Below are 13967 nucleotides of genomic sequence, written 5' to 3' on the forward strand. Positions count from 1 at the left end.
CAACTTATTTTAGATCAGGCAATTGATTTGATCCAGCTTATATGCTGTGTAACTTTAGGCAAATTACTTAACCTCTCTGAGCCAATTTCTTTAATTCTAACACAGAGAGAATAGTTTGTCCTGCCTTCCACACAGACATAAGACATGAAAACATATAAATGATCATGTAAAGAAAATTTTAGGAAGATTTAAATTTAATGTAGAACATGCAAGTATAATAGTTATTAGTATTATTCCTACTATCTTGCTAGAAAACAATTCAGTAGGAGTCTTGCTATCTGGCAAGAAAAATAGCTCTGGATTTCAATTTATTTTTGTAAAAAAGATAAAAGATAGGATGCAAATATTTTAGGAGAAAGAAAATAAGATCTGTTAATCAAAGGTTAATTTTGATCAGTGTTTTTAGAGCGTGCTTGGGGTCGTGTGTGTTACCTGATTGGTCTGTCTGTATTCATTTGATAGCATCTGCCCTACTGATCAGCATCTAGCACAGACAGAATCTCATAGAAGCTTAAGGCTAACATCTTTTGTAATAAAGGAGAAAGTACTATAGAAAGGCTGGCAATGCATTTCATCTGTTCCTGGGGATAGTGACAAAGTGCAGTCCTTGATTTTGAAAAGATATTATTATTAAGACCCTGGATAAACACATGGTCATTTTCAATTAAAAATGAGTAAAATAGAGACTCAGAATTAAAAAATATGTTGCCAATGTTCCCCTTTAATAACATTATGAAATCTCCCAAAAATGTAACTAAAATTTAACCAAATTTGGTCACATTTAGAGAAAATGGCACGTCTAGGAATAAGCTTGCTACGAAACATATGGGTTTCTCTGGATGATATTCAGGCTTTAGTTAAGACTTATTGTAAGGCAACCATGGTCTGTGCAAGGTTCCGTGTCTCTCTATGTAATAAATCTATGTCCAAATGAAAAATAGTAACTAAATATGATAGGCACCATTTTCTGCCAGGAAAAATAGTAAGTATTACTTTAGAGCAATGAGCATCTTTGAACTCTGTCTGTAACTTGATTGAGTTCTTATGGTTTGGACAATTTTTATTCTCTCACCATTTATAACATGAGTACTTATACAGATACTGAAAACGGTTAACTCTGTAAATGAGTTCTTTATGGCACACATACCTTGCTTCAAAAAGTCCTAAAAGCATAATTCTGAAACTCCCCAAACTGATGCATACCTTTAATCTTAGGTGTGAAAAACTTTACCTCCAAAACACTTGTGGTGAGAAGGCTAAATCTGCAAAATCAAAACTCAACCTTCAGACTCTTCTTCCTTCACGGATACAGTCAGAATATTTCATCTGGGCTTCTTAAATCTAAGCCACTAACATGACTAAGTTTTCTTCTTTTTTTCTATGTTTCCTACTAGCCGGGACTTATATGACTCCAGAGTGTAAGTATCTCCTATACCTACCACCTGTCAGCATTCAATGAGTTTCTAGTGATTGTGTTATAGCATTATAAATGAAAATAATGTTTACGTCCATATAGATCCCGATAAACTATAATGTAGCATACAATTGTTCATCAGTAAAATTATAATCACTATTAGGTGACTGAAAGATTTTTTTTTAATCTTCAAAAATGACACAATGACTGTCAAAAGAATTATGAGAAATAATCCACTTAGACCTGTTCCGTTAACTGTTGGTTTTCTGTGGCAGGTTTCAACATGGAGATTATCGGAGGGAGAGAAGTGTCCCCTCACTCCAGGCCATTTATGGCGTCCCTGCAGTATGGCGGCGACCACATCTGCGGGGGCGTACTGATCCACCCTCAGTGGGTGCTCACCGCCGCCCACTGCCACGCCCGGTGAGTGTTACTCGCTGTTCCCTCAAGTTGCCTCGAAAAGAAGCTCGCCTCTCCCGGGAGAAAATTCGATCTGCCCTTGTGCGCGCTAAGTCACTTCATTCGTGTCCAACTCTTCGTGATCCCATGGACTGCAGCCCGCCAGGCTTCTCTGTCCATGGGATTCTCCAGGCAAGAGTACTGGAGTGGGTTACCATTTTCTCCGCCAGGGGATCTTCCTGACCCAGGGATCAAACCTGCGCCTCTTATGTCTCCTGCATTGGCAGGCGGGTTCTTTACCACTAGCAATGCCTGATTTATCCTTAGCTTCTGTGATAACTGACCAATTGGTGGAGTCGATTTTACCGTGTCACACATCCTTGATTCTGCCTGAAGTTCTACTTTTCTGGGAGATCTAGACAACCTAATAGACAAATTCAAGTCCTTCACGTAATGCCAGGGAACACAGCAACAGTTATAACTGAAAGCAGCAATGTTCCTGACCTTGTTAGGGGAAATCAGACATCCTGACTTTGCACCCTATTTTAAAAATGGGTTATAATAATTATAGTACATAACTGCTTCATGGGGGTTTGAGGATTAAAAATTATCTATTTAAATATTTTTAAATACTTAAACAGATAAGTTGCAATAGGTTGGCTTTGCTTATAGACTTTTAGACCCTTACCTTAACTCGCCTGCTTAATCCCTACCCCAGAAGCCCAGAGTTCACAGTTTAGGAATCACAGCTATAAGAGGCAACAGTTTCCCTAGGTGAAAAAAAAGAAGTCTAGATTATTTACACAGAAAAAGAGGGGGTGAGTATTTTTCTGGGATACCTAAAGTGAAAGTATTTGTAGAGACAGACTATAACCTCTCACTCTAGGATTCCCTTGATGCTGTTCAGTTGTTAAGTCGTGTCCCACTCTGCAACCCCATGGAATGCACCACGCCAGGCTTCTCTGTGCTTTGGAATTTGCTCATATTCATGTCCATTGAGTCAGTGATGCTGTCTAATCATCATATCCTCTGCTGCCCCTTTCTCCTCTTGCCTTCAAACTTCCCCAGCATCAGAGTCTTTCCCAATGAGTCAGATCTTCCCATCAGGTGGCCAAAGTATTGGGAGCTTCAGCTTCAGCGTCAGTCCCTCCAATGAATATTTAGGGTTCATTTCCTGTAGAATTGACTGGTTTGATCTCCTTGGAGTCCAGGGGAGTGTCCAGGGTCTTCTTACTTCAGCTAAAAATATCCAAAACCCTTCTTGGGATGCTGCAAACATCACCAAGGGAAAAGCAATAGAAAACTATTTTGGTGTTTGTTGTTTTATTTGCTTGTTTTGGTTTGGGGGAGTTGTTTTTTGTTTGTATATTTCTTCTTTATCTTTCTTGCCTGAATAAGCTAAAAAATAAGAAAAGATGACAAACATGACAGCACCACACTTAAGAACCTCTTAGCCATAATCATTTGCTCTCTAGGCATCAGTTATATATCTAAATGAAACAACTGAATTGACCTTGCTTTCATATTTTGGGGATTTTGTTTGTTTGCCACATTTTAATGAGACTGTTTGAACACAAACGAGAAATTTTGAAGTCTGCAAACTATGTGAACTTCTGTTTTATTTCTAAATAGCAAGCCACTAATTTCTGACTTAACATGGCTACTTCATTTAAGCGGGGTTCTTGCTGTCACAGAAATAACACTTGTGTCCACATCACTTCTGTCCTTTCTAGGGCATTTGTCCCCTGGGGATCAGTTAGGCAGAGGGTGACCATCGATAAATGTTCATTCAGTTTCAAATACACACACTTCAGATATGCTTGTGGTTACACATTTAAATGAATTATAACCTCCCCAGACATGGAGCTTGATTTATTATAAATGCTGAACAAATGCTGGATAGAAAAAAGGGAAATGAATTGGAGAAGGGTTTTTTGGGTTTTGCTAAGCTAAAAGCACATTATGTTACATCCTTTGTAAGCCGTAAAGGGCTACTCAAAGGAGAAAAGTGAGAGTGTTAGTCACTCAGTCGTGTCCAACTCTTTGCGACCCCTTGAACTGTAGCCCACCAGGCTTCTCTGTCCATGGAATTCTCCAGGCAAGAATACTGGAGTGGATAGCCAACTACCCAAAGATAAATAGTATTATTAAGTTGAATTCTAAATTTTGTCAAATGAACTTGATTCAGTAGAAATACATTCACAAATTGAAAAATGGGGAAAAAAGACTCTTGGAATTAAAAAAAAACTGCTAAATATTGTTTTAAATGGCTGGAGTTTAAAAGAACTCCAAACTATGTGGCTCAGATTTCCTCTACAGGACACTTGGGTGTAAAAATGTAGGCATATTGGTGCTTAGAAAAATATTAAACTTTATGAAACCCAAAATATTTATGAAATAGTTCAATGGTGGCTTCCCACAAATGTACTCCCAAGTATCCTGTGGGAGTAACTTAGTAACACTAGACCCCTCTCTCAGCAGAAGGAGGCCAAATCTGGGGTGTTCCCTTCTCACTACCCATCCACACTAAGTTCTTCACTTAGGCCCCTTTGTTAGTTGCCATGCTGATTATAAAAGGAAACTGGCAAAAAGAAAAAAATAGTGTCTTATATAATCTTATTTTCAGCATTTCAATTTATCAGAAGCAAAACTCTCACCAAGTCTTGCCTACTGTCTTCCTGAGTCTCTACCAATGCCTTCTCCCAGTGAACACTCGCCCCATCATGTCACCTGCTTAGTGAAAGGCACTCCGACTGTTTGCGACCCCAAGGACTATAGTCCATGGAATTCTCCAGGCCAGAATACTGGAGTGGGTAGCCTTTCCCTTCTCCAGGGGATCTTCCCAACTCAGAGATCGAGCCCAGGTCTCCCTCATTGTGGGTGGATTCTTTACCAGCTGAGCCACAAGGGAAGCCGTGTCACCTGCTTAACCAGCAAATATTATAGATAGAACCCCACCTCCACCCCTTCCATATGGCCTCCATTCCATTGCAAATCTCTCAAGGCTCCCAGAGTAGAATGGTTACAAATTCAGATCTTGGGTTCAAACCAACAGGGCTTTAATCCTACTTTCACTGCATCCTGGAGCCTCCACTTAGTGTCAGTGGGACTTCCTCAAGTCTGTTAATGTATCTGATCATTAATTTCCTCATCGGCAAAATGGGAATGATCATCATACCTCCCTCATAGGGCTATGGTGAGGTTTAAATGATGGAAAATATGTAAAATGCTTAGCACAGAACCTGATACACTAAAATAATTTAATAAATGTCGTCTAACGTTATAATGTTATATTGGACATGAATCTGAGCAAACTCCAGGAGTCAGTGGAGGACAGAGGAGCCTGGTGTGCTTCAGTCCATGAGGTCACAGAGTCAGACATGACTTAGCAACTGAACAACAATGCTATATTAATATCTGTGTATCTGTACGGTCCATGGTAATCACTCAGGAACAAATTTCATGATCCAGTCATGTTGATGGAATAAAACCATAATAGCCCATCTCTGACAGCCTGGTCATTCCCTTCTCTCTTATGCAAGAGGCCTCAAAATAATAGGAACCCCAGAGGAATGGGTCTAAGCAGAAACACTGCTCAGTGCCAAGGCAGACTGGCAGAGGAAGTAAGAGGCTTGAAGGGACTTGGCATGAGGCTTATAAAGTTGCCATGCAGCCAGACAGTTCCAGATGATTCTGAAGCTGGTCTTTGGACCACCCACAGGGAAACACTGCTGTGCAAATGAGACGCTGGTATTGCTTCTCCTCCATGGGATTTCCAATCTGAATTTAGCTAAGGAGGTGAGACTCTGGGACTCAGGTAATTCCAGGTATCCTGTTGGCAGAAAATATTGACCTTTGTAGTACAGATTACAGTTGAACTGTATCTAGAAATGGAAAATTCAAAAAACATTCGTGGCCTGCTTGGGTTGTTTTTGGTATTCACATGTCCCAGAGGAGACAAAAAGTAAACAAAACACTTCAAAGTCATTAACGAATCAAGGAAATTGGTAAAAGATGAAGGAAAACCAGACATTTTCTCTGCACCCTTTCCCTAGTCAGAATTCATCTTCCACATCCCACATTCATATCTCCCAGCCTTTCTGTGTTAGTTATTTATGTACATATCTGTCTTCTCTATTTTATCAGTAGCCCCAGGGATTTTATATTATCCTTCCCTTCCACAGTTTTGGATTTAGCAGGTACACTGAATTTGAGTCTGAATCAATCCTAGGAAATCCAATCCACATCCTTTGAGAAATTTCATCCCCATCCTGATTTTGCAACAGGCAAATTTTTCAACAAATAGAGCTGAAATTCCCAAAATAAACTCTTTTGGTAGAAACCCCAAAGTGTTAATTCCCGGCAGTCAGAGCCCTACCATACACAAACCCATTTAAGCACAGTCATGCACTGGTTCCCAAGCCTGCAACAAACTTTTCTTCTTTTTTCTGTATGTTTCTGTGCTCTTTTTAATTTTTGCTAATCTTTATTTATCTATATATGTGTGTGTGTTTGGGCTTCCCTGGTAGCTCGGCTGATAAAGAACCCGCCTGCAATGCAGAAGACCTGGGTTCAATTCCTGAGTTGGGAAGATTCCCCTGGAGGAGCGCATGGCAACCCATGCCAGTATTCTCGCCTGGAGAGTTCCCATGGCAGGCTACAGTTGATGGGGTCGCAAAGAGTCGGACATGACTGACCAGCTAACCACAACATAGCACAGCATGTATGTGTGTTTATCAGACATGTGTGTGTTTTTATTGTAATCTGCCCTGACCTTTTCCATATGACAATGAAATAGTTACATGCAAACAAATATAATTATTTTTTATCACCTTCCTTGTTCCAAAAAAGGCTTCGAAGTTGGGTGTTTCCTGAGAACACACATAAAAATGGGACATTTTTGTAGAATGCAAGTGGTTCCAAAGTGCAGTGAAAGTGTTAGTTATTCCAGTTGTGTCTAACTCTTTGCAACCCCATGGAGTGTAGCCCACCAGGCTCCTCTGTCCATGGGATTTCCCAGGCAAGAATACTGAAGTGGGTTGCCATTTCCTTCTCCAGGGGATCTTCCCAACCCAGAGATCAAACCTGGGTCTCCTGCATTGCAAGCAGACTCTTCACCATCTGAGCCATCGGAGAAGTCTGGAAATGGCTCCAAGGTGTTGTCAAAAGCGCAAAAATAATTTTCTATTTTCATAATGATGCGAATATAATTTTACTCAACATACAATAAATCAGATCAACTTTTGAAACATTGGCACACTATATTTGTATATGACTAGGGATTTAAAAAAAAACAAACTATTGTTTCATCATCTGACTCACCAGTTTCATCCTCTAAATCTCCACCATGGAATTATCAATGGCTGCTAACTCTAAAGTACCTTAATTTCAGATGATTTTTCACCTTGAGGAAAGTTTTCCTTTCTTGTCTGAATCATCTTTCTCATTGAGTGGACAGAACATATGGGCATAGTTGACAGCCATCTAATGGACCTTACTTCTCCCTATTGCCCTGAGATGAGATTTAGACATACCAGATTAGCAAGTGTAGAGTTGACTTTGTTGTTGTTTAGTCACTAAGTCATGTCCAACTCTTGGCGACCCCATGGACTGTAGCCCATCAGGCCCTTTTGTCCATGGGATTTCCCAGGCAAAAAATACTGGAGTGGGTTGCCATTTCCTTCTCCAGGGGATCTTCCCCACCAAGGAATCAAATCTGCACTGGCAGGCAGACTCTTTACTGCTGAACAACCAGGGAAGCCCAGAGTTGAGTCTTTTCCTTTTAGTTATTAAAATATTTAATGTTGGGAAGGTGAATAAACTTGAATTCAGTCACTTAGGATTTTCCTTCTTTCCCTCCACAGTTCAGCACTAGTTCTGAAATTCTTTTGCAATGCTGGGGAATTGGACTGGGATGGATTTGGCCCTTGTTTTCATCCTTTCGTTATTGGGCCCATGACCTCTGTCACTCCACCTAATCCTGCACAGGTTATCTTGAAGCTAGTCCTTATTCCTGTATGTGTATGGCTTCTCCGCCATTTCTACTCCCCACTGGAAGATTGGGGAATCATTCTGTGTGTCTATTCTTTTTGCTTTTTTTAGGTTTGCCAAAAGCCAGTCTTCCAAAGTGGTTTTAGGAGCACACTCTCTCTCAAAGAATGAGGCCTCCAAGCAAACATTTGAGATTAAAAAATTCATACGATTCCCAGAATTTACATTAGACCCTAAATCAAATGATATTATGCTGGTGAAGGTATGTACCATTGTGTTCCTTCAATTTCTCCAACATTCTTATACCTCATAGTTCAGTTGTTAAATCATCTAACAAAGCATTTTGTTAGCATTCTCCCTCTGTTCAAGGTGATGTGTTGTGACATATTCTATTAAGGCTCATTGTACTCCATTTAATGCCTTGAAAGAAAAAAGTATGTACCATAAACACGCCTGGGCTATGTTTATACAAGGAAAAGCAGCTCTGATGCTCACATACGTGGGAGGAGAACATCCCAACAGGCCCAAGGATCCATACTGCAAGCTTTTTCTCCCAATGCTTTTCTCATTAGCAAGTGAAAAGTACAAGTCACTTATACAACAGAGCCAAACAAGTGACTTCAGGGACACAGAAGTGAGTTACAACTTAGTCTAGACCATACCAAGTCCAGTCCAAACTCAGTCTAGACCATACTCAAGGGTCCTATCCAGCAGGAAAGAGCCCAGCCCTCAAAGTCATGACCTATGGATGTTATTCCACAGAAAATCATCCAATGCAGAGTAAAGGCCAATTGGCTTGAGACTGGGCAAAATTCCTGCTCTATGTAAGCTTCCTCCCTGAGCATCACTGAGCTCTAAGGGGAATGATGAGCATGTTCAGAAAAGCAACAACCACAAACGCAGCTGCGGGCTACCACCAAAGTAGATTCAAGAAGGACGCCCTCAGAGAACAGAGGGACCACACATACATCGCTCGGACTAATCACAAAATACTACTGGGGATAAACGATCATTTATTCTCTTTTTAATCTGTCAGCTTCACACGGCCGCAATACTCAACAGACATGTCCAACTGCTCCACCCAAGAACTAAAAATGATATCACAGCTGGAACAAAATGCCAGGTTATTGGCTGGGGAGCTACTGACCCAGAATGCGTAAGCCCCTCGGATACCCTGCGAGAAGTCACTGTCACTGTCATAAATCGAAAAACGTGCAACAGCCGAGATTATTACAACCACAACCCTATTATAACTAGAACCATGCTGTGTGCAGGAGACGCCAGAGGCCAGAAGGATTCCTGTCACGTAAGAATCCCTCACTCAAAGAATCCCTCACTCAGACAGGCATTTCAGGGTGCTGGGATATAGTCAAGCTCTATCTGCACACTCGCAGCGAGGAGGAGAGGCGTGGTGAACATAGCATCACAGCTCCAAAAGGGTACTCTCCCATCCTGCACAGCCTTCACTGTGCTTTCTCATCTGCCACTGCAAGTAAGTGGTAGAACTTGTGAAACCACACAGTTAGCACTCATTAATGTTTGTTAATCAGGGTAATGGACTACATCTGATAACTTTTACGGGCTTCCTCTGAGGGGTACTACCCTCCTTAGAAAGCCTACCAACCCTGAGATCACAAGTGGTGACTAGAAAATAACCTCTCAATCCCAAACCCACCCCGGCTTTAAACTAATCAATATGTGCATGCACGCTCAGTCGCTTCAGTTGTGTCATACTCTTTGTGACTCTATGGACTGTAGCCCACCAGGCTCCTCTGTCCATGGGGTATCCAGGCAAGAGTACTGGAGTGGGTTACTATGCCTTCCTCCAGGGGATCTTCCCGACCCAAGGATTGAACCCATATCTCCTGTATCTCCTGCGTTGCAGGCAAATTCTTTACTGTTGAGCCACCGGGTAAGCCCCTAAACTAATTAATAGAGAGGTCTTATAAAATTCAAATGCAAAAAGGTCAAATGTATATTCAACATTCTGTGTTTCTTAAATAATGTTGACTGCTAACTGACTAAAAGAACATCAGTCATGTTTTTCAAAATCTTTGTTTCTTGAGGCATTAAAAAAAAAAAGGACTTCCCTGGTGTCTCCGTAGGTAAAGAACCCTCCTGCAATGCAGACCAGGTTTAATCCCTGGGTAGGGAAGATCCCCAGGAGAAGGAAATGGCAACCCACTCATTTTCTTGCCTGGGAAATCCCATGGACCAATAATCCTGGTGGGCTATAGTCCATGGGGTCTCGAAGAGTCAGACACAACCGAGTGACTAAACTACCACCATGTTAAAAGGTGGATGAAGGCTACCTAGCACAGATGGATTACTTTAAAAAAAACAAATATTCACATACTATGTTAAGCATTTTTTAAAGGGAGGATCTGATGATCTCAAAGATGATGTGTGACTGCAGTGCCCCAAGATTGTCACCCCCAAACCTCTATTTTCATGGCCAACCAAGTGCAATCTGCATGGCAGCAGAGACAAAGGCTGCTCTTTAGATTCAAAACCCAGCTCCTTATCTGAAAGGCCAGGCTTCCTTCTCTATTACCTTGTCACTTTCCTTGACAGAATTTTTGTTACATGTCTTGTTGTCAGAGTGAGTCCTCAAGGATCTGTTCATTGGGCAAGTATTTGCTAAGTGTTGGGTATGTGCAGAGTCCCATGTTCAATCCAATGACAATGGAAAAAAAAATAATAGAGAAGTAGAGTGCCCGCCACCAAGACATTTACTCTAATACATTGCTCTTTTCTGTCAGCCTCAATAGCAACTTGATTTCAAACCCAAGAGCACCAAAATGAAATTCATAATTTAAAAAATTTCTTCTATTTCAGTGGATTATTTCAAACTTCCTTGTCTACCCATTTCTTAATGAATAAAGCTCAACAGTCCCAGTGACTGCTAAAAGACACATATATATACATGGTCTTCGAGACAGTGACATGGACAAAGAGGCAGACAGACAAATGGACAGAACCCTGGTTCTGGATGGAGAGAGAGACACAGAGAACCTATACTGCTCAGAGGCTGTATCAGGCACTCTGCAGGACACAAAGAAACCAATGACCCAGATAATCGTTTGATGGTTATTAACAGTTGATGGTCTAAAAGTTCAGCATCTTCTTGCCAAATATCTGCCCATTTTCTTCTTTCCAGGGTGACTCAGGCGGACCGTTGATCTGCAAAGGTGCCTTTCATGCCTTAGTTTCTGGAGGTCGTAAATGTGGTGATGCCAAGAAACCAGGAATCTACATCCTGTTAACCCGGAAATACCAAGCATGGATCAAAAGCAACGTGGCCCCATCTCATGCAGACTAAGACTACAGATGATTTTCTTGGCTCTATCAGTTGCTTGTTTTCATTTTTGTTTCATAATGTGTTCCACAGGCTAACTTACCTGCACAGGTACTTGAATGTAGTTAAAGTGGAGCACAGTTAGGGTCCACTCCTGACCTGTTAGGACTGATTTTGTTGAGGAATACAAGTTCTTTTTCACATGTACCACTGATGTATTTCTACTATGCTGCTTTTATTCTGAATAAAATTTAGAAGAGTGTCTATTCGTCTTATATGGAAATAAGATATGGGGGATGATATGTCCCCCAACTCAATCTATACCCCCACAAAGGGCAAAAAGATGATTAAAAAAGACAGTTGTAGCATCACTTTCAACCACATTTATGTTGTTATTTCTGCTGTATCATTCTTAAAGCTGTATTTTTAAAATTATTGGTGTTGTTCAGTTGCTAAGTCATGTCTGAAGAAACACTAAATTCAAGTATCCCAGCTCAAGTGAAGAAAAATCATCAAGGTTTATACAAATATTTAGATAGTGCTTATTATTTTTATGTCACATTTTCTTCCAAACAGGATTTAAAGCAACATATAAAAATACCTGCAATAAAAAAAATGTGAAATTAAAAACAATTTTCCCTCAAAAAAATAGAAATACCATGTGATCCATCAATTTCACATTCAAATATTTGTCTGAAGAAAATTAAAACACTACCTCAAAAAGATATATGCACCCCATGTTCATTGCAATGATCGCTGGTGATGCAGAGGTAAAGAAAATGCCTGCCAATGCAGGAGACTCAGATCAAGAAGACCCCCTGGAGAAGGAAATGGCAACCCATTCTAGTATTCTTGCCTGGAGAATGCTATAGATTGGTGGATTACAGCCTATGTGGTTGCAAAGAGTCAGATACAACTTAGCAAGTAAACAACATGTTCATTGCAGAACTATTTACAATAGCCAAGATATGGAAATGACTTAAATGGCTAATGATGGATGATAAATAAAGAAATTGTGGTTTATACACACACATACATACAAACACACACAATGGAATATTATTCGACCATAAAAAGTAATGAAATCTTGCCATTTTCAAAAACATAGATGGACCTTGAGGGCACTATGCTAAATGAAATGTCAGACAGAGAAATACAAATACTAAATGACCTCTCTTATATGTGGAATCTTAAAAGATCACAGATACAGAGAATAGATTGGTAGTTGCCAGAGGTGGAGGGTGAGTAAGAGAAATGGGTGAAGAGGGTCAAAAGGTAAATAAATGTAATTAACTAACTAATTAATTAAAATAAATAGTAATTTGGTGAAGGAATTGAGACAAGGAGGAAATGAGAGTAAGAAAGAGAAGATGAACATAGGAATGTTGTTAATACTCAAAGTACTACAATTTCCTCCCTACACTTTTGCTAGAAGGAGCCATATTTGGCCCTATGAGTCAACGCAAAGAGATCAACATAATCAGTTATATGAATTACAGTATCCAAGAAATAAAAATACTGTTTTTCCAGAAGTAGAGCCACTGGTGCTAGAAACAGAACTGTCTTCCACAATCCCCTTAAGAAAGACATAGTGCCATGGTTCATATGTTTCTACCAAAGGCATCAGGATAACCTGAGAAGATGTTTTGGAATATAGACTGTCCTGGCTCCTTGCCTAGAGATTCAGATTGAACAGGGTTGAGGTGGGCCTGGAAATCTGCATTGTTTAAAAGCAGTGTAGTTGATTCTAATAAATGCTCAAATCCGAAAGCCACTGATAATGAACATCCTTAATAACATCTTACAAAAAAGAACAATAAGTCTCATGGCATTTTTTTTTTTTACAAATCCTTCATTATAAATTGACACTTTAAGACCACGGTGCAATTTAGTAGGGGCACTTGAGGGTCTTAGCTGTCCTTGATTGTGGTGGTCCAGTGATTACAATGATAACAATTTCTAATTTGAATGGGCGTAGCAGAGCATGGGAGCATAATTCAGGCTTCTCTTTCAATGGTCAGCAGTCAAAGGATTCATCTCAGCCTTTACATTTAATCTGGGTTTCAGAAGAGAAATAATGCTCTTTTCCATGCGACGGCATTGAGTTTTCTTGCATTCATATAGAAATAGATTCTTTTATGCCTGTTTGTTTGTTGTCATGGCTTTTAGAAACATTAACCAGCGCTATTTGACTATGAATACTTACAAATGGAAGCACTGTGTTAAAAAGGAATCTAATTAAAATTATAGAACTACTTTGAGAAAAAAAGTAGAAAATGATTCTTTTAAAATTACATTTTAGTGTCATTTTGATTCACTGAAAGTATACTAATTATGACCTAGAAATCCAAGATTATATTTCATAAGAAAAAGAGAGGGAGATTTATAGAAACTCTGGACTCGTTGTTAAAAAAATAATTATCTCATCTAAATTTCAAATCCATGGAACATATTCTTGTAAGTCTCTTTAATATAACAAAAGGACTGTTGAGATTTCTTCGGATTGCAGTTGGTGAGTATCCTGATAATTTGTTGCTAAAAACCTGAGAGTTGTGTTTTGATTTTAGACTCCATGCTGTTCACATCCAATAGTCCACACCAGATCAGATTGCCAGAAAGGAAGTTTCTGTCAACAGTTATGGAAGGTCTGGTGACTCTGAAATTGGAAGATAAACAGTTTATTTTGACCAGCAGCTGATGATGGAGACTACAATTGAAAAGTATCCCTCATCCTTTCAGGGAAGTAATATTTTATTAAACATACCAAAATCTTCCCAAAATGGCCTAAAAGAATATAGCATTTTAGTGTGGGGAATTCTGTTTTTGAGGGCTTATTTGATTTCATCTATGGCCTCAATACTTTGG

General features: G+C 39.8%; 1 protein-coding gene across 1 annotated transcript; it reads left to right on the top strand.

The window, feature by feature from the left end:
- Positions 1-1331: 1331 nt before the first annotated feature.
- GZMK (granzyme K) lies at positions 1332-11294 on the top strand. Its single transcript, XM_065905700.1, has 5 exons — positions 1332-1418; positions 1690-1837; positions 7916-8066; positions 8841-9110; positions 10965-11294. Exons 1-5 carry the CDS (start codon positions 1355-1357, stop codon positions 11124-11126), a joined length of 795 nt encoding a protein of 264 aa, XP_065761772.1. The 5' UTR covers positions 1332-1354; the 3' UTR covers positions 11127-11294.
- Positions 11295-13967: the final 2673 nt, after the last annotated feature.

This window comes from Muntiacus reevesi, chromosome 14 (assembly GCF_963930625.1).
Source record: "Muntiacus reevesi chromosome 14, mMunRee1.1, whole genome shotgun sequence".
In the NCBI taxonomy this organism is placed as follows: domain Eukaryota; kingdom Metazoa; phylum Chordata; class Mammalia; order Artiodactyla; family Cervidae; genus Muntiacus; species Muntiacus reevesi.